The sequence below is a fragment of the Sphaeramia orbicularis genome, chromosome 22 (genome assembly GCF_902148855.1).
Source record: "Sphaeramia orbicularis chromosome 22, fSphaOr1.1, whole genome shotgun sequence".
In the NCBI taxonomy this organism is placed as follows: domain Eukaryota; kingdom Metazoa; phylum Chordata; class Actinopteri; order Kurtiformes; family Apogonidae; genus Sphaeramia; species Sphaeramia orbicularis.
In genome coordinates, this window is record NC_043978.1 from 28,395,262 (window position 1) to 28,418,095 (window position 22,834).

The window sequence follows — 22,834 nt, forward strand, 5'->3', positions numbered from 1 at the left end:
ACATTCATAACATTCATAATGTATTGTGAATATACATGCATTTGTTTCTCACTACAGGCAAGTTGGTAATCCAATGAAAAGTGTCCAATCCAGGGTTGGGAATCTTAGTTGTAAGGCTGATACGTTACGCATCTCGACACAGTATCTTCGATCCGATATATTAAAGAGACATGTATGGCATCTCACAATGTGATGCGATACGATTAACACCCAAATCACAATACAGAGTGCATTAGCACATTCTGATTGAACACATTCATTCTGGTACAAAAAAAAAAATAAATGCAGTTGCCAGTTCAATGAGCTTCATTATTTATTTATCAAATAGACCATGACTTTTTACAAAGTGCTTTAGTTCAGTTTCAGAACATGTGCCTCACACTCAGTCAGATAAAAAAGTTAGGACTTTGTTTCCAAAGTCGTTCTCTGCATGTTTCTATCACTCAACTTTTTGTCTCCCTCACCGGATCAATTTGTAATGTAATGTATTTGTAATGTCGGTAATACAGAAAAATGTTCTGTCACTTTAAGAGACACCTGTGCAAGGTATTTCTGGGATGCGCTGTTGGAAATGTATGACACTGTTTAAGGAAATATCTCAGGTATGTACTGCGTATTTAGTACAGTTGATACAGTAAGAAGTACATGTTCAGAAACCACATGTCGTCACCTTCCTTCTATGTCAGATTCAGATATAGACTTTACAGTATTCATCCGCAGTGCTCGTGCCACAGTCCATCACGGAGCTCAAAACTGTAGTGTGCAGTGTACACATCCATGAATCCGCGGCCACGTTAACGTGGGTCTGCAGCAAAGAAAAACTTACCCAAATAATAGTAACACTTAAATGCAAGTAAAATATATTCTATTGAACGGATCAAATTTTATCGATACAACATTCAATAACCATTGAATTGCGATATCATTCCAAACTTTTCATTTACTCGCAGGTTCTCTACACTCAGATCGTGCATGTGTCGGCGTATTCGATGCGTATCGGATAATCTTCCCATCCTAGTCCAATCGCATTGAGACAACACCTCAGGTCACCTGTTCACCAAAGTTTCAGGATCCACATACACACTCATTTGGCAACTCGTTCTGCACTCTGCGTACAGGAAGTTTACATTTGTAAATAAAGTTAAAATTGAAGAAATCATGACATATCATGATTAAAAAGCTGTTCTTTTTCAAGGAATACAGAGGCAAGGTCCTGTCCACTGCAGTGTATCCAATAGGGCTAACTTCAGAAAAAATTTTATCAGTGGTCAATGGCAAGAGGGAAATGATTTTTTATCAGATTTTCATAGTATCACCATTTACAAAATATATCTACTTCACTGATTTTGTGAGTCCCATCTACCTACTGGAAATGGAGCAAGTAAATAGCACACCACAAACTTCAAATAAACTCATGAGTACATGCAAACCTTATCAGTGTCAATATCTTGGATATCCAATGTTCAGTATTCAAATATTCCACCTTTAATCCTTTGGGTTAAGGCCAGTAGACCTTGTGCACAGCACCATAGAAGCTCAAGTTTCATCCTCTTCTTATTCTTATTCGAGGTTTGAGAAAATCATATGTTAATGATATGCTTTTTATCAACAGCTCACCCAAGTTTTTATAGTAGTTTAATGTTATCTGACTTTGTTTTTCATTCCCCAGTTCAGTTGAGATTGACTTCAGTAATACTGCCATGGATGCAGACCAGCAGAATTACTCTATGTGTCCTGCAACACAGACCGACTGGATGATCTACACTGTGGTGCCTGTGTATGTCCTCATCATCTCTGTGCTGGGCATTGTGCTTAATATTCTGGTCCTGTTGGTGTTCTGGATCCGAAAGAAGGCCTGGACTGTACCTGAGATCTACCTGTTCAACATGGCAGCTGCCGACCTCCTGCTGACGTCCTTTCTGCCCTTCTGGGCTGTCAATGTTTCCAACAAATTCATCTGGTCCTTTGGCAGCCACCTGTGTCGCATTGTCAATGTTTGCATTGTTATGAACTCCAACTGCAGCATCTACTTCCTTGTTCTGGTTAGTATCGATCGTTTTCTGGCTCTGGTACACCCCCTGACCCGTGACAGGGTCTGTAAACGGACATATGCCAAACTTAGCTGTCTACTGGTGTGGTGTTTTGGTTTTCTCCTGAGTGTCCCCACCCTCATGTGTAGAAAAGTGAAACACTACCCTGAGCAAAATGCTACTTCCTGCATTTTTAATTGTTCTGAAGCTGTATATATAACAACTGAGAGCATTATGACTGTATTCGGCTTCATCATCCCTGCTGTCATAATTTCCTACTGCACTGTCAAGATTGTCCACGCTTTGCAAAAGCCATTGGAGGGTGTCAAGATTAAGACAATGGAGCATAAGGCCACCATTCTGGTTTTGGTAGTGCTGGTGGCGTTTCTGGTCTGTTGGGTGCCATTTCACATAGTTAGGATGATAGAACTGTTGCTAAGAACTGAAATCATTCCTGGAAATGACAGCTGTGAAGTCGTCAGAATTTTTGACATCTGCACACACATCTTTGTCTACTTCGCCTTCTTTAACAGTGTTCTGAACCCCATCATCTACATCACCATCGGCAGGAGCGTCATGCAATCCAAAATTCTTGAGGGGCAGAGTTAAAGCAGGATGGGTACAGGGGTCTGAGATGGTCTAATAAAAGAGGAAACAAAACTTTCAGTTGACTACAGAAACATTTACATGAAGAAAAAAAGAGTCTAGCAGTATCTTACTTCACATAATTCACCTTTTGCATCGCCTAAGGACAAGGGAAGGGCTTTTATTGTGTTTTTTATAACACCAAACCAATTTGAATGGGCTTAAAGTCTCTGCCAATAAAAATTTCCACATAAAAAGTAATCACTGCCAGTTTAGTGCCACCACATGCTCAAACCTGTTCTCAGGTCTGACAACCAAATCACAAGCTAATGAGGAATTCTGTTTCCACATCATTCTGGAGAGGTTAGTATTAATGATTGCACATAATGAATATACTATTAACATTTACGTTTGTGGTGAAGTCATCACAGTATGCATTTCATTTTGCCATTCCAGCCAAATCATTAAGTACAAGCAAAATACAATGGGATGTTTATTTGAGTTGAGGCATAATACGAGTTGCATGGAAACAGTTCTTATTTTCTGTAATTTTAGAGTTTTGTTGGAATTTCTGAGCTATTTGATTGTTGACTCTAGGCAGGACAATATTTAAGGCTTCAGCTTAGACACAATTATCAGGCAATGATGCATAAGGTAGAACATTTGTGTCACATTAGTTGGAGTTTAGGTACAAATTTTTTTTTTTGATATCTGCCATTTAAAAGCACATTTGCTATCTCTTTTATCTGGAAATATACCTGAAAATATCTATCTGTGGCCCATTTCTTCATCACCATCAATTATTACATCTGTAACTCATATAATGACTATTTGAAACGTAACTATGCAATCCATAAAATTAGTTTGGTGTAAAACTTCAGAAGTGAGAGGAGGACTGCAGAAGGCACATGCAAATAAATCCCTAAAAGTCACCCTACGTTCTGCTGAAGACATCTGAGCAGTTCTCAATATGATCAGACTTCAAGTGACTTTCACCTATTTTATCACTTTTCACTTGCCCTCAAATAATGAGGTGAAATGTATCAACATGACGGCCCTTATGGCGTTTGCTGATGATGTGCATTGCATGAGACGAGAGAAGCTGTTCATTGAGCTATTCACATAAAACTAAATGGTACTTTACAGTCTTTTACATTGAACTGCGTCTTTCTAAACTTACATAATTGGTTTTAAATAGACAATGAAATGAGATCAAAACATGTATTTTCTCTCACCAGTGACAACCATACATACATACATACTTCTTCTGTAGTAACAGCCTATGGAACAGGAAGGGGCAGGACTTCACTTTGCCATTGGCTGAAGTTAAAAGTCTGTTGCAAAATAACAACTCTTCTACCATTTAAAGTGTATTCTACTCTCTATATGGTTACATACACATAAAAAAGGCTTATTATATTCTACACATATTACATTTTATTAAACTACACCACCACAGAGGTTTTGTGCATATACATACACACACACACACATACACACACATACATGGGTATTCATGTGTAATTCTTGATGTGTCAGGCATTGATTTATTGCTGTAGAGGTCAACCGATATGGATTTTTCTAAGGCCAATGCTGATTTCTAAAATTTAGGTCAACCATGGCTGATATCTACAGCCCATTTTTGAGGGCCGATTTTTTCTTTTAAAAGCACATTGACCGCAAAATACAATTTTAAACACTTTGGATAATTAAGATTTTTTTGCAGCAATATAAATGAAAATTATTAATACACATACACATAGTACTCTTAACATTTACTGAATTTCAAGTGCTGCCCAAACAGGTGCCTGATCAAATATCTTATAACATTTTTACTACTGATCAAATATTGGCTTTCAAAAAAAAACCAATAAGGCCAATGGACAATATTGAAAAAAATCTATCTATAGGCCGATATACTGGCCGGCTGGATATATCGGTCTAGCCTCTAATTGCTATATTGTAAGTTCATTTTCATCCCTATGCTAACCCTAAATCACGGATAATAATCCATATGTAACTTATAACTTTTGTATTGTTGTGATCATCCATCTTTCAATAACTTACTATCTCTCTGGTTGCATCTCAGAAAGATTCATATGGTTTTAGGAAGTTTTTTCACAGCTGGGAACCATAATTCCTACTATCTGTGTATTTGTTATATTCTTGATATGTTATTTTAAACCAATGCATAATTAAAGTTATTCCATCATCTCTTTGATGCTGTTGTGATAATCATTTGCTCTGCATGAGAACAAAAAATAACATGGAGAACAAGAAAATACAGGGAGCTTTTGTCAAATGACAATAGTTGCTGTCAATGAGAGGGAAAATATAAGAAACTAAACACTGAAATTCAGCTTGAGAGCCTTAGTTTCAACTGTATTCGTACACTTCATCTGTGTGTGTGCAATTGTATGGTTTACAAAAAAAGGTTAAAAACAATACTAATAGCTCCCAGAAGGGCCTGGCAGCGCCTTGCATGGCAGCAGCCACCTATGGTGTATGAGTGTGAGCTGAATGGGTGAATGTAAGGTTTTGTAAAGCGCTTTGGGTACCATAAAAGTGTGGAAAAGCATTATATGAGTACAGACCATTTACACTTACCAACATGCTAACACTTAAGCCTTGCACGTACACAAAAGACATAATACAGTGGGAAAATGCTTTTAGTGATCAGTCTGTCTGTGATCAGCATGTGGTTATTATAACACAAACTATTACTTATGTCAGAGTCTGTAGGTTTGATCCAAGGTTCATTTACATTCAACTCTGTAGGGTGGCTGATAGAGATATTTTAGTACATTGGTATATTGTTACATACACATCAGAAGAAAGTCACAGTATCTCAGGCTTGGAATTAAAAGTGGAACAGTTTTTGCTTGTATTTACAGCCTGATTTTCCAGCTTCACAGGGTCATGGATACACAATTACACAACAAAACTGTCATTTTTCATCTGACTTTTCCAACCTTAGAGACATTTCTTAAGAGAATATCAATCATTCTATCCCAGGCTTTTTAAAATATATAAGCAGTTGATGTTACCAACCATAACATTAACAATAAGACACCATGGTATTAAATGTTTATTGCTAAGTTAACCCACATCAGCAATTTGTTGTCTGGACCAGTTGTAGTAGTAGTGTAGTAGTATAGTAGTAATAGTAATAGTGGTAGTAGCAGTAGTTGTAGTAATAGTAGTAGTAATGTCTTCTACAGCCTCATCAACATGAAAAAGTTAATTCAGATGAAATACAGCTCCTCTTTTCAATATGACAATTATGTCCAACCAGTGATGAACCTTTCTCTTCAAAACTAAATAAATCGCAATCACTGACCAACATTTACACGTGACATTTACATACTTGTTCCATGAAAATTCATTAAATTACTCACAATGGTCTATTCTCTTTATTTCATAGCTTTTCTCTTGGTTACTGCGTCCAGTAGTATATGTGTATGTTACAGCTTTTGTCCAATCATATTTCAGCTGCCATGTGCTGCCGGGTAAAAGAAATCTGCCTTGAGACCTACAGAAACAACAGTGGCAGGATTACTTAGCTTAATGAAAATAAATGGCAATGGAACTGTTGCTTTAACTAATCAGATTTCATATTGGCCACACAAGGGAGATTTAGCAGACGAGCAATAACGTCGGCATTTTAGTATCATTTGATTGGTTGGTCGAACGTGCATAAGGTAAAATATAATGCCCTGTTAAATTGCGTTTTTGTACATTATTGATGGTGTAGTATTGATAGTAAAAGGTTAATTAAGTCAGGCAGAACACCACTACAGGCTTGAGTGTTTTCACAGCTGTATAGAGATCAATGTTTCAGGTGTTTCAACTGAGAGATTAACGTAGAAGATGAGTCAATTGTCAACCAATGACCACACGAAACAGAAATTTCATATAAATGTATGCAGATCTTACATACTGAATCTTTAACATAGGTCAGTTCATGTTTGTAAAACTCAGTGTAAATCTTGGTACTAATTGTTCTATGTGTTGCCATTGTGCCTCAGTGAGACAATTAATGGTGAAACACAAGCAGAGAAGGAAATGATGTGGGCACAGAAGGAAATGGTGTGGCAGGGCTGTGGGTTGTAATAACTATCTTGCCCTCACTTAACACTAAATCCCACAAACTGCACATTACCCATTTTCATGTAATATATAAACTGAACTGAAAGTTAGACAAACAACAGTAACTCAAAAATACAGAACAATTTTGTCATCAACCACTGAAAACATTTTATTATAATGGCTAAAAGAGTTGTTGAACTGTCTCACAACCAAGTCAGACAATATCAACATAAACTGATGTGTTAAAAACAATCAAGTGACAACAGGATAGATGAGTTTGACATGAATACTCACCATTCAATTAAAGAGTCCCATTTACTCCTTAACATTTCAACAAACACCATCCAGATCCACCATTTGGTCCAATCTATCTTCCAACTGGACATCCATTTCCATGCACTTTCATCTAATAACACAGACTAACACGGATAATCACAGTAATAGCTTTGTTTTAGCCTGGCAAACTAATGATTATGGACTTCTTTGACGTCACTTTAAGTTTCTTTCCTTGTATAAGAAAGCAGAAACAAACACAGACTTGGCAGAGCAGCAGAAGGCGTCTCCATCTACAATTGGGCTTACTCAAATGTTATGGCAATGGATATGTCTACAAGGTACGTAAAAATGATATGATTTCCTTATTTCAATACCAGTGCATAGAAATGTAAAACTGTACAAATTGATGTCTTCAATTTCTTCTGTTATTCAACAGCACACTATCTAACGTCAGCACCACTACCACATATGAAGACCAGCTGAACTCCAGCTGTACTGAAGAAGAATGGATGCCCATCAAAGTGCTACCTGTGTTTATGTGGGTCATCACTGGGCTGGGAATAGTGCTTAATATTCTTGTTGTGTTGGTTTTCTGCCTCCACAAGAAGCCCTGCACGGTACCTGAGATCTACCTGAGCAACTTGGTGGCCACTGACCTCCTCCTGATATTCATTCTGCCCTTTGGCGCTGTCACCTTAGCCAACAAGTACAACTGGATATTTGGCACGGAACTGTGTCGACTGCTTAGCTTTAGCTTCGATCTAAGCTTCAACTGCTGCATTTACTTCCTTGTCCTGATAAGCAGAGATCGTTTTTTAGCTCTGGTGCACCCACTGTCTCATGACAGAATGCGCACCCAGAAATGTGTTAAACTTGTCTGTCTGTTGGTGTGGTGTTTCTTTGGGCTTCTAGGTATCCCCTCAATCCTGTGCACAAAAAATGAGCGTAAATTGAATATTTCTTATTGTGGATTTGTTTGCAGTACAACTGTACATTACACATTCGAGGGGATTAAGATCACGTTCGGCTTCATTATCCCTTTTTTCATTATTTTCTACTGCAGTCTTAAGGTCATTCAAGCTTTAAAAAAAAGGAGAATTGAGGGTGTCAATGCTCAACAAAAAATGAAGCGTAAGGCCATCATTCTGATGTTGCTGGTGCTGCTGGCTTTTGTGATCTTCTGGGTCCCGTATCACCTGACTAGACTGATAATAATGTTCATAGCAAGTGGAATCATTCCTGTGTATGGCTTCTGTGGATCCCTAAGACTCATGGTTATCAGCATACATGCTACCACATTATTAGCCTGCTTTAAACTTAGTGTCCTCAACCCCATCCTATATGTCATTGTAGGAAACAATTTCCGCAACAATATGCGGGACATCTTCAGGAGGTTAACATTAACTTCACAAGTCACCACCACCACACACAATCAAGCTGACTAGGATTTTTGATTTCCAATGTTCTTGACAAGTTTATGTATTTACAACATATAATAAACGACAACCTGTATGAAAAACTGCACATGTATTTTAAGTCCTGTATTTACATTTAATGTTCACTGATGTTATCGTTCCAAGTATGATTTGCAAGTAATGAAGAAAACATATTAACAAGGTTTAGGCTCTGTGTCATGGCAAACAATGACCCTTAACGGTTCTAAAATCAGTGTTATGTATTTCCTCTTGGGCTTTTTGCTGTCTGTGGATTATCTAGTTCCATGTTCCAGTTATTCTGTCTATTTCTTTTCTCTTTATGTGATTATGTGTTAAATTGTACAGCTTTTTATGTTTGTAATCTGTTCTTGTATTTCATTCTTTTATTTAGGTTTCATTTATTTTTCTTTACAGCACTGTTTTCTTTTTTGTACAGTTCTATGCCTTTTAATCTATTCTGGTATTTTATTCTTTTATTTTGGATTTATTTATTCTTCTGTACAGCACTTTGGTCCACCGCAGTTGTTTTAAAGTGCTTTACACATAAAGTCGGATTGGATTAATAACAAGAAAGTTTGTGTTAATAAAAGTCAGCATTAATATTTGTATCTTTTTTTCTTAAGTATGTTAAAGGTTCAGTGTGTTTCTTGTAGAGGTGAAATTTGTAAGACTGCAACCAACTGCATTCCTTCTCCTACCGTGGCTGTAAAACTACAACATAGGCCCTTTCTTTCAATTTCAAGTGAACAAATAATCTGGTCCACATTCAAACATGGTTGAAGATGATGCACCTGACCGCTGGGTGCCATGTACTGTACAACAGGGGGAAAAAATAGAAGAGAAAATCATTTCAGAAACATGGAGCTTTTGATTTAAATAGTTAACACCTAATTCTTTCTCATATTTGTAATTAACCCATAAAGACCCAAACATTCACCGCTAACCAAAATCATTTACTGACATAAAATGTTTAATAACTGTTGTTCAACTAATCCTATCAATTCATGTAAATAATTGAGGTAAAATACAGTTTGTCGTCTTTTAATGATCATCAGATATGACTCATTTGGACGTTCAGAGGCTCCGTAGTGAACGTGGAAACACCGTCATATTCTACAACACTGATTCACCAGTAAAACCCATGGAGTTGGATCAATGACAGTGGATGGAAACACTTGGTTCATGTTCATTTAATGATGTATTTTACTGAAAAAGTAACTTTTTTTCCAGTTTTCTTTGTCTGTGACCTAATTTCCCTCAACTTTAATCCAAGCTTTTATGAACATCTCCATGATCAATAAAATAAATATAGGAAAATATTTGATTTTCACTTAAGGTGCAAAATACAGAGCATAATAGTAGCATAAATGGCGATAAATTACTTAAGAAAGGTTAAAAATAGAAAAAAAAAAATCATATGGGAACTGCCACAAAAGTAGGACTGGGTCTTTATGGGTTAATGGAAAAAGAATGATTATTAGCTTACATATATGCAGTTAGGTTCACCTAAATATTGTCTCTTTTCTTTTCTTAAAATGTGGTTTATTCATTTGTTCTATTTTATTTCTTCCATATACAGACATAACCTTATGCCTATATGAGTGAAATCAGATCATGAATCAGATCATGACTAAACTACAACTGACATTTCATTTTTAACATTACAGCATAGCAGCTAACTATAAAAGGGAAAGAAACAGCAGAGGCAAAGACTGAAGGGGGCGGGGAAGGTAAATGAGACATTGTCACGACTTGTTGTCTACGTCACTGAAGCTGCTTCCTGAATCAAAGACGAACTGAGCAGAGCAGCACAAAGTACTTGAACACATTAAGTGGAGATCTTAACTTTTTACATCTGGGCTTTGACAATGGCTCTGTACCACAGGTACGTAACAGTTTTATGTGGTTTCTCTGTAACTTGAGAATGGTTCGTGCATATTGAGGTTTCCTCAGTTAACCCACAAAGAACTATTTTTTGCTGTGATTTCTTAATGAATTCCTCTCTACATTTATTTATATAATTGGGACAGTGAGAGTTAATGAACATACATGTTTTCATGTGAATGTAAATACTCCAGATTTTCGCCAAAGGCTAGTTTCCACCCGGTGTCCCACCGGAGATGTTCCATAAAGAACAAAAAAAAGAATAGGAAAACAGTAAAAACACAACAACTATAAACCATTACCAAGCGATTTATCCTCATTTATTGTATTATTATCCTTTGCATTTTCTCAGTGAAAATCAGGTATTTTCCCATATGTCATTTACTGACAATGCAGGAGTTGTAATCCTGCTCTACTGGTCGGATTAGACGTTGAAAAGTTCTTAAACATTTTAGATCAGTAAATGCTTTTGGGAGTTACAAAACACTTTACTCATAAATGGGACAAATGGAACAGTTCTCTTGAGCAGAAAATAAACAACACTTCCTTTTACTTTTACATTGTCTGCCTGTACATACCAAAATTAAAGTCTACACTTTATTTTTCGTCACCTGTCTCAATATGTTTAGAGTTACATGTAAGAGAGCACTATCCCAGCAAAAGCAACAACAGTTGTGGTGTACTGTGGGCCTTAAGGAAGCAATTAAAAACCACATACACAACTTTCCCATGTCCCTGGTACAGCCAACATAGGCATGTTATGCCCAGATTAAACTGCAGGTCTAAGGTCTTGCTTTGTAGAATCACATCACCAGTGGCCAAAAGTACAGTAAAGATGTAAACTCTTTGATTAAACAACTAAAAGTACAGAAAAGAAACAAAAACAGAAGTCAGGAGTTTTTAACTGTTTTTAATAATTACCCCACCAGCATGGTCAAGCTCAACCCTTTTGTCGTGGACAGTGTAAATGAGCCTGGTATTAAAATTCCACCTCAGCAGGGTGACACACAGCTGCCATCTTTGACAAAACTGTTACGCCCCGGCCTAGGGGTTTACCAGGGCGAACATAATATGCTCAATTTTGTCCCCTCCCAGCTCCCAAGCACACACGTCAGTCGAAAACTAAAGTTTACAATGTTTATTACAATATTTTATTTCTAAACAACTAAGGAAGGGTTAGGGGAGGGAGCGGCTAAAACAACAAACAAAATATCTTCTTTTACAATTCAAATTAACTTACCTAATCCAAAATAAATGCAAGAAAATAAAATACAGAAAACTTACCTAACTACCTAACCAAAAACAGGAGAAAACGAGAAAACAAAAGAGCCGACCTCCCCTACCAGAAAAAGGTTCAATTTAACAAAAACTATTAACAAATACAAACAATCGAATTTTTCAGGAGCACACGAAGACTGACGGTCACACATACGAACACAGGGTTGAGAGCTGGTAGGAGGCAAGAGAGAGCATGGATGGAAGCTCCAGGGCCAGTTTTAAAGGGGCCGGTCAATCACAATCCACCAATCAGCACCTGCAAACAAACAGACACAAAAGGGCACAGCACACCTACAGGACGGGGGAGAACACAGAAAACATATTTACATATAACACAAATAGACAAATTATGACCCAGGGTCATAACAAAACACATAGCAACATGATGCTTCACATCAGCAACAGTTCACGAAACAACTCGTTCTATTCAAGAAATCTCTGGATTCATTGTATCCTGACAGATTATTCTTCCCAAAAAGAGGATACAGTCAGTAATGACACTTCAGGCTCTCCCAGTTCCATCTGACTCTTTCATTGTGAATGCTGATCTCATGTTTCCTATGCTTGTTCAGCTGCAAATCCACTCCATATTCACCAAATGTTTTCAGAGGACTCACATTATATTGTGCTGAGAGCCTCAGTGTTGGTGAAGTTCTTCAGACTGCAAAAGACAGAATCATCCCATGTTCTTATTCATATTAAAAAGTAAACATGGCCAACAAAACAGTTTGTTGTGCTGTGTGCGAGTTGACCTGTAGCTGTCTTTGTCTCATATTTCTCTTTAGTCTCCAAATGGTTGCCTTGAACAAAGTATTTGCAATTCATTGGCAACGCAATCTGGTACAGAGGTGACATTTTGTTTTTACATTCACATTCATAGGTAAGGATTTCATGATATAAACTGGCACATTTCTGGGCCCAAAGGTCGTCCTGTCATCAAACACCAAATTTGATTGGCTGATGATTCTGTCACTTATACTTACTGTAAATCGTGTTGTATCCAGTGAGTTGCAATCACTGAGGTATTACAGTGACTTTTGTATGAAGGTTATTTCAGTTCTACTTCAACAACATTAACAATAAGCAGTTTTGCAGACATTTCACAAATGAAACTCACTAAATACTAAAGGACATTTTACAAACACTTAACCCATAAAGTCCCAAATATTCACCAGTGACCAAAAGCATCAACTGATGTAAAATGTTTAATACCTATTGATCCACTTATAATATCAATACATAAAAATAGTTGGTATAAAATGCTGATTCTTATCTTTTCATAGTCATCAGATACGTCCCATTTGGATGTTCAGAGGCTCCATAGTGAACATGGAAACACCGTCATCTTCTGCAACATTGATCCACCAGGAAAACCCATGGAGTTGGATCAATGACAGTGGATGGAGACACTTGTTTAATGTTTAGTTAATGATATAAAGTCAGTTTTTCTTCAGTTTTCTCTGTTTTTTATATAATAACCCTCAACTTAAATCTGACCTTTTATTAACATTTATATGATCAGTGAATTAAATATAGTATAATACCGGATTTGCACCTAAATATGCAAAATACACAGGATAATATTGTAATAAATGGTGATAAATCACTTAAGAAAGATTAAATAGAGAGAAAAGATAATTTGGGAACTGTCATGACTGAGCAACAGAAGTTAAAGGCACCTGACATTTTACCACAGAACCTAGGAGTTAGTCACACATTGTAATACTGCTGTGGCTCCAAATGTCTACAGTCAAATGCCCTGGTTCATTTCTCCTACAAAAAAAAAAAAAAAAAAAAAAAAAACAAGTTTTCAACAAATACATAACATATATATAGAAACTGTGCTGCTAAAAGCCCTTAGTGCACAATGTATTGAGTAAAATATTGTTTTTGTCGGGCATAAACCTTGTAAGTCCATTTTTGGTCTTTTTTTTTTTTTTTTTTTTGTCATAAAACGATTCAATAGCTCAGTCTACACATTGGCCTGACAGTTTAAGAAATATTTTACCAACTGTTCTGGACATAAGAGGTTTTTGCCCGAAAGTAACAATATGTAAATTTCCATCCATCACTGTACATTAGAGCTGCACAATATTGGCAAAACTTGCAATATGTGATATGGGTGTACAGCATTGTGATAACGAGAATATTGCAATATTTCTCGTTCACCTAAAGAAATACCCATTTCATCTACAAAGAAAAATGTTACTTAATGTTAAAATGAGCCAGTTGTTTGTATCCTGACTCAATTATTTTTAATTTAAGTCAAAATACTGTACCACTACAATCAATTACGCAGTTCTGTCCAAGAACCTGGTGATGCTGCTACTATAGACCTTCAGACACAAACAGAGTCAAATATTTTGTCATTTTGTTCATATACAACAATATATAAATGACACAGATGTATTTCTTAATAACACAAGTGCCAGAGTACCGCCATGTAAGAGCTTTAACAAAACACTATTCCATTGCTTGCCTGGTTTGGTAAATACTGTATATAAAAATCAAATCTTTAAATATAATTGTTCAGGCCTTGCCTGAAGTTGTGCTCTGAAAATATTCACATCTTTTCAACATTAATAACATGTAAACTTGAATTCAACCAGCAACAGTGGCATTAATTCAGGTTTTTTTGCCAGAAAAACTAGCACATTAGAGTGGTAGAGAAAACCACTCTGGTACCCCATGGCATGTAACACAGAAAGTTAATAGAAAAAAAAAAAAAGAAATTTAGACATCTTTATGATATGAATATTGCACACTCCGTTATCACATTAACGGAGTGTACATGACACATTATCTGTGACAGTTCTGCCATGTGTTTTTCAGTTGTTAGCTCTTTTCATAAAAAACAATTCTTGATACCTTTTTTTATGTGATTTCAGCTGTGTTTAACTTCCTCTATTGTTCCACAGTTTCCCAGTTAACATCACCAACACTACCATAAATGAAGATCTGGTAAATACCAGCAACCAGTGTCCTGAAACAGGGACTGACCAGATGATCTACACTGTGGTGCCTGTGTATATTATCATCATCTCTGTGCTGGGAATTGTACTTAATATTCTGGTCCTGTTGGTGTTCTGGCTCCACAAGAATCCCTGCACCGTACCTGAGATCTACCTGAGTAACTTGGCGGCTGCTGACCTCCTCCTTATGTGTTTTCTGCCCTTCTGGGCTGTCACCATAGCCAACAAATACAACTGGTTCTTCGGTCTCCACATGTGTCGAATGGTCAACCTTTGCATTGTCATGAATGCCAACCGCAGCATCTACTTCCTTGTTCTGGTTAGCATCGATCGTTTTTTGGCCCTGGTGCATCCACTGTCTCATGCCAGTATGCGCAGCCGGAAATGTGCTAAACTTGGTTGTGTGCTGGTCTGGTGTTTTGGTTTGATCCTCGGTATCCCCACGCTCATATGCAGAAAAGTGAAAGATGACCCTGGATCTAATTCTTCTGGCTGCTCTTTTGGTTGCAGTGAAACTGTAATTTATACAAATGAGGTGGTTCTGACCGTGTTGGGCTTCATCATCCCAGTTGCCATCATTTCCTACTGCACCATCAAGATCATTCAAGCTTTGAAAAATCGACCAGTGGAGGGTGTCAAGATTCAGAAAATGGAGCACAGGGCTACTTTTCTGGTGTTGGTAGTGCTGGGGGCATTTCTGACTTGCTGGGGGCCATTTCACATAATGAGGATGATAGAAATTTTCCTAAGGACTGGAATCATCCCTGGAAATAGCAACTGTGAAGCTGTCCGAGTCTTCGACATCTTCATGCACACCTTTAACTATTTTGCCTATTTTAACAGTGTTCTGAACCCCATCCTCTACGTCATCGTAGCCAAGGACTTCCGTAAAAAAATGTGTGAGGTCTTCAAGAGGTGCACCAAGGTAAGAACATCAGTCTTATCGGTCACCACCAGACTGACTGGATGATCTATATTGTGATTCCTGTGTTTGTTCTCATCATCTCTGTGAGGGAATTGTACTTAATACTCTGGTCCTGTTGGTGTTCTGGATCCACAAAAAGGCCTGCACCCCACCTGAGATCTACCTGAGTAACTTGGCAGCTGCTGACCTCATAACAAGCTAATGAGGAATTCTGTTTCCACATCATTCTGGAGAAGTTAGTATTAATGACTGCACATAATGAATATGCTACTATTAACATTTACGTTTGTGGTGAAGTCATCACAGTATGCATTTCATTTTGCCATTCCAGCCAAATCGTTAAGTATGAACAAAATACAATGGGATGCTTATTTGAGTTGAGGTATAATATGAGTTGCATGGAAACAGTTCTCATTTTCCATAATATTAGAGTTGTATTGGAATTTCTGAGCTATTTGATTGTTGGCTCTAGGCAGGACAATATTTAAGGCTTCAGCTTAGACACAATTATCAGGCAATGATGCACAAGGTAGAACATTTCTGTCACATTAAAGTTTATGTACAATTTTTAAAAGCACATTTGCTATCTCTTTGAGCCAGAAAATGTCTGTAATCTATCTGGAATATACCTGAAAATATCTATCTGTGCCCATTTCTTCATCACCATCAATTATTACATCTGTAACTCATATAATGACTATTTGAAACGTAACTATGCAAATCCATAAAATTAGTTTGGTGTAAAACTTCAGAAGTGAGAGGAGGACTGCAGAAGGCACATGCAAATAAATCCCTAAAAGTCACCCTACGTTCTGCTGAAGACATCTGAGCAGTTCTCAATATGATCAGACTTCAAGTGACTTTCACCTATTTTATCACTTTTTCACTTGCCCTCAAATAATGAGGTGAAATGCATCAACATGACGGCTCTTATGGCGTTTGCTGATGATGTGCATTGCATGAGACGAGAGAAGCTGTTCATTGAGCTATTTCACATAAAAACTAAATGGTACTTTACAGTCTTTACATCAAACTGCATCTTTCTAAACTTACATAATTGGTTTTAAATAGACAATGAAATGAGATCAAAACATATATTTTCTCTCACCAGTGACAACCATACATACAGACATTTTCTGAAGTAACAGCCTATGGAACAGGAAGGGGCAGGACTTCACTTTGCCATTGGCTGAAGTTTAAAGTCTGTTGCAAAGTAACAACTCTTCTACCATTTAAAGTGTATTCTACTCTATATGGTTACATACACATAAAAAAGGCTTGTTATATTCTACACATATTACATTTTATTAAACTACACCACCACAGAGGTTTTGTGCATACACACACACACACACACACACACACACACACATGGGTGTTCATGTGTAATTCTTGATGTGTCAGGCATTTATTTTACTGCTATTAGAGGTCAACCGATATGAATTTTTCTAAGACAGATGCTGATTTTCTAAAATTTGGTCAGCCAATCGCTGATATCTACAGCCCATTTTTGAGGCCGATTTTTTCTTTAAAAGCACATTGACCGCAAAATACAATTTAAACACTTTGATAATTAAAAATAATTCTAATGCAGCAATATAAATGAAATTATTAATACACGTACACATAGTACTCTTAACATTTACTGAATTTAAAGTGCTGCCCACACAGTTGCCTGATCAAATATCTCAAAACATTTTTACTGCTGATCAAATATCGGCTTTCAAAAAAAAACAATAAGGCCAATGGATGATATTGAAAAAAATCTATATCGGCCTGATATATTGGCTGGCCGATATATATCGGTCTACCTCTAATTGCTATGTTATAACTTCAGTTTCATCCCTATGCTAAACCTAAAATCATGGATAATAATCCATATATAACTGTTAACTTATAACCTTTGTATTGTTTTGATCATCCAGCTTCTCAGAAAGATTCACGTGGTTTTAGGAAGTTTTTTTCACAGCTGGGAACCATAATTTCTACTTTCTGTGTATTTGTTATATTCTTGATGTGTTATTTTAAACCAATGCATAATTAAAGTTATTCCATTATCTCTTTGATGCTGTTGTGATTATCATTTGCTCTACATGAGAACAAAAAATAACATGGAGAAAATTTAATAGGGTTTTTGCAGATCATGTCACATCACAGCACCAAACACAGGCATACGACAGGGAGTGATTTTCTCTGTAGAAAAAAGGGTCAGAAAGGGTGTAAGTAGTTTAGCATTGCTCTAATCAGTTAAATTAAGAAACTACAGGGAGCTTTTGTCAAATGACAGTAGTTGCTGTCAGTGCAGGATTACTTAGCTTGAATGAAAATAAATGGCAATAAACGTGTTGCTTTAACCAATCAGATTTCATGTTGGCCACACGAGGGTGATCTAGCAGGTGAGCAATAACGTCTGTTAAATTGCGTATTTTGTACATTATTGATGGTATAGTATTAACATTAAAAGGTTAATTAAGTCAGGTAGAACACCACTACAGACTTGAGTGTTTTCACAGCTGTATAGAGATCAATGTTTCAGGTGTTTCATCTGAGAGATTCACATAGAAGATGAGTCAATTGTCAACCAATGACCACACAAAACAGAAATTTCATATAAATGTATGCAGATCTTACATACTGAATCTTTAACATAAGTCAGTTCAAGTTTGTAAAACTCAGTGTAAATCTTGGTACATAATGTTTTATGTGTTGCCATTGTGCCTCAGTGAGACAATTAATGGTGAAAAACAAGCAGAGAAGGAAATGATGTGGGCACAGAAGGAAATGGTGTGGCAGGGCTGTGGGTTGTAATAACTATCTTGCCCTCACTTAACACTAAATCCCACAAACTGCACATTACCCATGGTTATCAGATTAAACAGTTCTCTGATAATGTTGTCAGTGTTTTCTTTTTCATGTAATATATAAATGGAACTGAAAGTTAGAGAAACAACAGTAACTTAAAAATACAGAACACGTTTGTCATCAACCGCTGAAAACATTTTATTATAATGGCTAAAAGAGTTGTTTAACTGTCCTTATAGGTTGCAAGCAAAATGTTTGTGGTCTTAGTAATTGTGTGGTTTTCAGTAAAAGGATGGCATAGCCCATTTTGTTAAAAATTCTCACAATCAAGTCAGAAAATATCAACATAAACAGGTGTATTAAAAACAATCAAGTGACAACAGGATAGATGAGTTTGACATGAACACTCACCATTCAATTAAAGAGTCCCATTTGCTCCTTAACATTTCAACAAACACCATCCAGATCCACCATTTGGTCCAATCTATCTTCCAACTGGACATCCATTTCCATGCACTTTCATCTAACAACACAGACTAACACGGATAATGACAGTAATTGCTTTGTTTTAGCCTGGCAAACTAATATGATAATGGACTTCTTTGACGTCACTTTAAGTGTCTTTCCTTGTAAAAGAAAGCAGAACAAACACAGACTTAGCAGAGCAGCAGAAGGCTGCTAACCCTAACCCTAATCCTACATCTACAATTGGGCTTACTCAAATGTTATGGCAATGGATATGTCTACAAGGTACGTAAAAATGATATGATTTCCTTATTTCAATACCAGTGCATAGAAATGTAAAACTGGACAAACTGATGTCTTTAAATTCTTCTGTTATTTAACAGCACACTATCTAACGTCAGCAACACTACCACATATGAAGACCAGCTGGATTCGAGCTGTACTGAAGAAGAATGGATGCCCATCAAAGTGCTACCTGTGTTTATGTGGGTCATCACTGGGCTGGGAATAGTGCTTAATATTCTTGTTGTGTTGGTTTTCTGCCTCCACCAGAAACCCTGCACGGTACCTGAGATCTACCTGAGCAACTTGGTGGCCACTGACCTCCTCCTGATATTCATTCTGCCCTTCGGTGCTGTCACCTTAGCCAACAAATACAACTGGATATTTGGCACGGAACTGTGTCGACTGCTTAACTTTAGCTTGGATCTAAGCTTCAACTGCTGCATTTACTTCCTTGTCCTTATGTTTCGTGCTAAGAGCAAATGTCTTCCTATTTGTATTAAAAAAAAAAATTCAAGTTAATAGAAGGGAATTATAATTTAAGAGGGATGTTTGTGTTTGAAACATGTAAAGCAAGAACAAATGTTACATATCGTTGTGTTTCTGTTATTGGTGTCAAATTATGGAACCAATTGAAGGATGAAGTGAAATTGTGTAGGTCGTTGTCGAGTTTTAAAACAGCTTTAATTTGTCAAATTCTCAAGGGCTATGAAAGTGCAATGATACCTAAGTGACTTAAGAAACTGAATGTAAATTAATTTATGTTCATGTTTTTTTGCTGCAACTTCAGGTGTGGAGTTGGAGTAAGGATGGGAGTAGGAGAAGCAGAAGTAAGCCTCTGGCTTCAGCTTCTTCCTTTTTCAGTTACCAATTGTGTTAATTATATATATATATATATATATATATATATATATATATATATATATATATATATATATATATATATATATATATGTGTGTGTGTTTTTGTACATAACTGGACTAAAAAATATTTATTCATTTGGTGCTAATCTGCTAATCCGTTGCTCCACTTCATAACATCTTTTAGTCTGACACTGAATTTCACAGGAATCCTGACATCCCTTGGTAAAACTGCAAATGAAATCTAATCAGTGGTGAAATCAGTCAGAGGAGGGCTGGGTTGAGAACTGTTAAAACCACGTTACATTACATCCCACAATCTGACCATGACCCTAGGGTGCTATATCAGACACTCTACTATTTTACCTTTTATTCACTGCCAGTTAAGCAGCATCTTATGTTTTACTGAGTCCATCTATAAACAGACACAGAAAGAACTTTTGTCTAAGTGCTACAGGAAATTCTACAACTACACTAATGAAACATTTCACTAAAATGACCCACATTCTTCAATACCATTTTACAATTATATTTGCAGATTATTTAAATGCAGGAGAATCCCCTAAAAATAGGCAACGTACACTAGTATCTGCAGTGCCAGTAGCTGAGTTTGCCTGACTTATTTATTTTGATCTGAGAATAGTGGAAAGTCTACAATTGGATAACAGGCTCCAGTCTGATCATTTGACATCTTACATTGTCTAATGCATGACATTCAGTTCACTTAATAAAAGCTGTGCTAAATAGCTCTAAAAGCTGCTAATGACTTTGGACACCAATTTTTCATCAAATCTATAAAACCGCAGTCATAGGATTCATGATACTTAGGCTATGACTCGAGTTTTACAGATCTGATAAAAAACTGGTGTCCAAAGTCATACACACCTTTAAGGTTAAAGCTTGGTGAATACGGTACGATTCTGGCCTGTCCCAAATGACAAAAATTTGTGTATGTCAATCTATAGTTGTGCATAAATAAAAATACTGTAAACTCTAAGTCAAATTAAGCTTATATTATGCCTATTTTCTCAGTGAGAGTACAATTCATAAAGTTACAGCTTTACTAAAGAAATACAGATTGCAGTTTTATGGGTGTGTGTTGACTTCATTATGAATCTGACAACTGTGACATTACTGTCATAAGGTCACAGGCAATTTCCCATGGTAGTGTGATGAACCCCCAGTAGGAGGGTCTCTGCATAAACCCACCAAACAAATTTATCCCAGGTACAAGGAGAGCCAGAGATGTGCATTCAAGTCGAAATGACAATGTTTATTATGCAAAATGGTACCAGGAGATGGTGATGACCTGATAATAAGAGAGAAGAACCATAATTACTTTTAAAACAATGCCTTTAATACTGCATGACTAATAAGTATTGAAAAACTACAAAGTAACGGATTTGACAGATTACAGTAGATTAGGACCAGCAGGATGTGTAGGACACACTATTTGTTAGTGGAAAAAGGATCAGACAGGGTACTCACCAAGGGGAGTCTATCGCAAGACCCAATAACAACCAACATGTATACACCGTGATCACTGCAAATAGCACAATGCAACAACTGAGGTAAACTGGCAAACTACTAAGGGTGCTATTCCACAGATACTCCCCGCAGGTCCTCCCACTGTCTGACAAACAAACAGAAGAAAATACAATATTAACGATTGGTTCATAGATAACTGCCACGATCAGATCGCACAATAAAAACATGTGGCAGAGAAACAATGACAGACAGCTCATGACGAACTGGGTTCAGTTCACACTAGGGATGTAAACAATTAATGGGCTAACGATTAATTGTCGATAAGAATTTGCTTGATTAAATTATTAATTGTCGGTTAATTGCCCTTTCTGCCCGTCCGAAGGCTGCCAGTTTGTCCGTGCTGCGACGCCGGGGCTGGGATAGCCGGTCATCAAAGCGGATCATGGCGTTGACGAGTTAGAATGGCTTTATGGAGCCAAACACAGACACAGACTGATCCGTCTGTTTGTGGGAGCGGCACACCCCCAAATAAATACACTAATAGAAAAAAAGTATCATGAGACTTCAACTGGACCGCATGGCACATTGGTTCAGGCAAAGCAGCAGTCTGGTAATAAGTCTGAAGAAGGAAAATACAGACATTATATTGACTGGCAAACATGCCTCAGAGAAAAACCCTCCTACATTACCATAAGTTATTGTTACCTGGTGGAGCTGACTGGCTAATACTGCAGATACAGGGGAAGAGGGTGAAGGCTGACTCATGTCCTAAGGGATTAAATTGGACAAATCACTAATGATTCCTATGTTGTGGGCAGATTAAAAAAAAAAAAAAAAAAACATTATCTGCAGCCCACCTCTTCAGCATGGGCCTACAGAACACTCAACAGGGTTGATGGAGGAAACAACTGCACCAGTTCTGTAGAAGAATACTGGTTAGATTCTTGTCAAAATACCAAATAAAGCTCTCCAACTCTCCCATACCTGCACAGATGAAGCAGTCCCATCACACATCTACCAGACCTCAAACAAACAGGCTCTTATTGCTTACACCTGTCCTTATAAAGGTGGAGAGCTCTCTCTAGCCCTGCCTACAAGGGGCAGTAACTAACCTAGATGCCAGCCCTCACCCTGAACAGTTGTGCAGAGTGTGTGTGTGTGTGTGTGTGTGTGTGTGTGTGCGCGTGTGTGTGTGTGTGTATGTTGACATGCCAGCTCTCATAGTAGAATAAAAAAATTCTTATCTTATCTGATTTGAACATGCCTTTATAGACGAGCTATATTGACCTTTGCTTTGTGTTTTATGCAACTCATAACAACAACTCAGTAACTGCAAAAAAAAAAAAAAAAAGAAAAGAAAACCATAGAAAAATATATATAACTAAAAGGGAATTCTGAACTGCCTTTTGGCAAAAACACTCCTGGACATTTCAGTATGTAGTCACAGTAAATATAACCAAC

General features: G+C 37.1%; 2 protein-coding genes and 1 long non-coding RNA gene across 4 annotated transcripts; 2 read left to right on the top strand and 1 right to left on the bottom strand.

The window, feature by feature from the left end:
- Positions 1-1,718: 1,718 nt before the first annotated feature.
- LOC115414261 (B2 bradykinin receptor-like) lies at positions 1,719-3,472 on the top strand. Its single transcript, XM_030127535.1, has one exon. The coding sequence runs from the start codon at positions 1,728-1,730 to the stop codon at positions 2,637-2,639; it is 912 nt and encodes a 303-aa protein (XP_029983395.1). The 5' UTR covers positions 1,719-1,727; the 3' UTR covers positions 2,640-3,472.
- Positions 3,473-3,582: 110 nt separating this feature from the next.
- On the bottom strand, positions 3,583-14,184 carry LOC115414262 (uncharacterized). Its single transcript, XR_003934593.1, has 3 exons — positions 14,002-14,184; positions 6,406-6,409; positions 3,583-3,594 (listed from the first exon to the last, which is right to left on the bottom strand). It is a non-coding gene; the product is annotated as an uncharacterized LOC115414262 (long non-coding RNA).
- Positions 10,196-17,535, top strand: LOC115414258 (B2 bradykinin receptor-like). 2 transcript variants are annotated; one of them, XM_030127531.1, is made up of 2 exons: positions 10,196-10,301; positions 14,497-17,535. In XM_030127531.1, the coding sequence occupies exons 1-2, from the start codon at positions 10,285-10,287 to the stop codon at positions 15,518-15,520; spliced, it is 1,041 nt and encodes a 346-aa protein (XP_029983391.1). In that variant the 5' UTR covers positions 10,196-10,284; the 3' UTR covers positions 15,521-17,535. The 2 variants fall into 2 exon arrangements, with proteins under 2 accessions (XP_029983391.1, XP_029983392.1); XM_030127532.1 differs by lacking the exon at positions 10,196-10,301 and adding an exon at positions 12,989-13,016.
- The last annotated feature ends 5,299 nt before the right edge of the window (positions 17,536-22,834 follow it).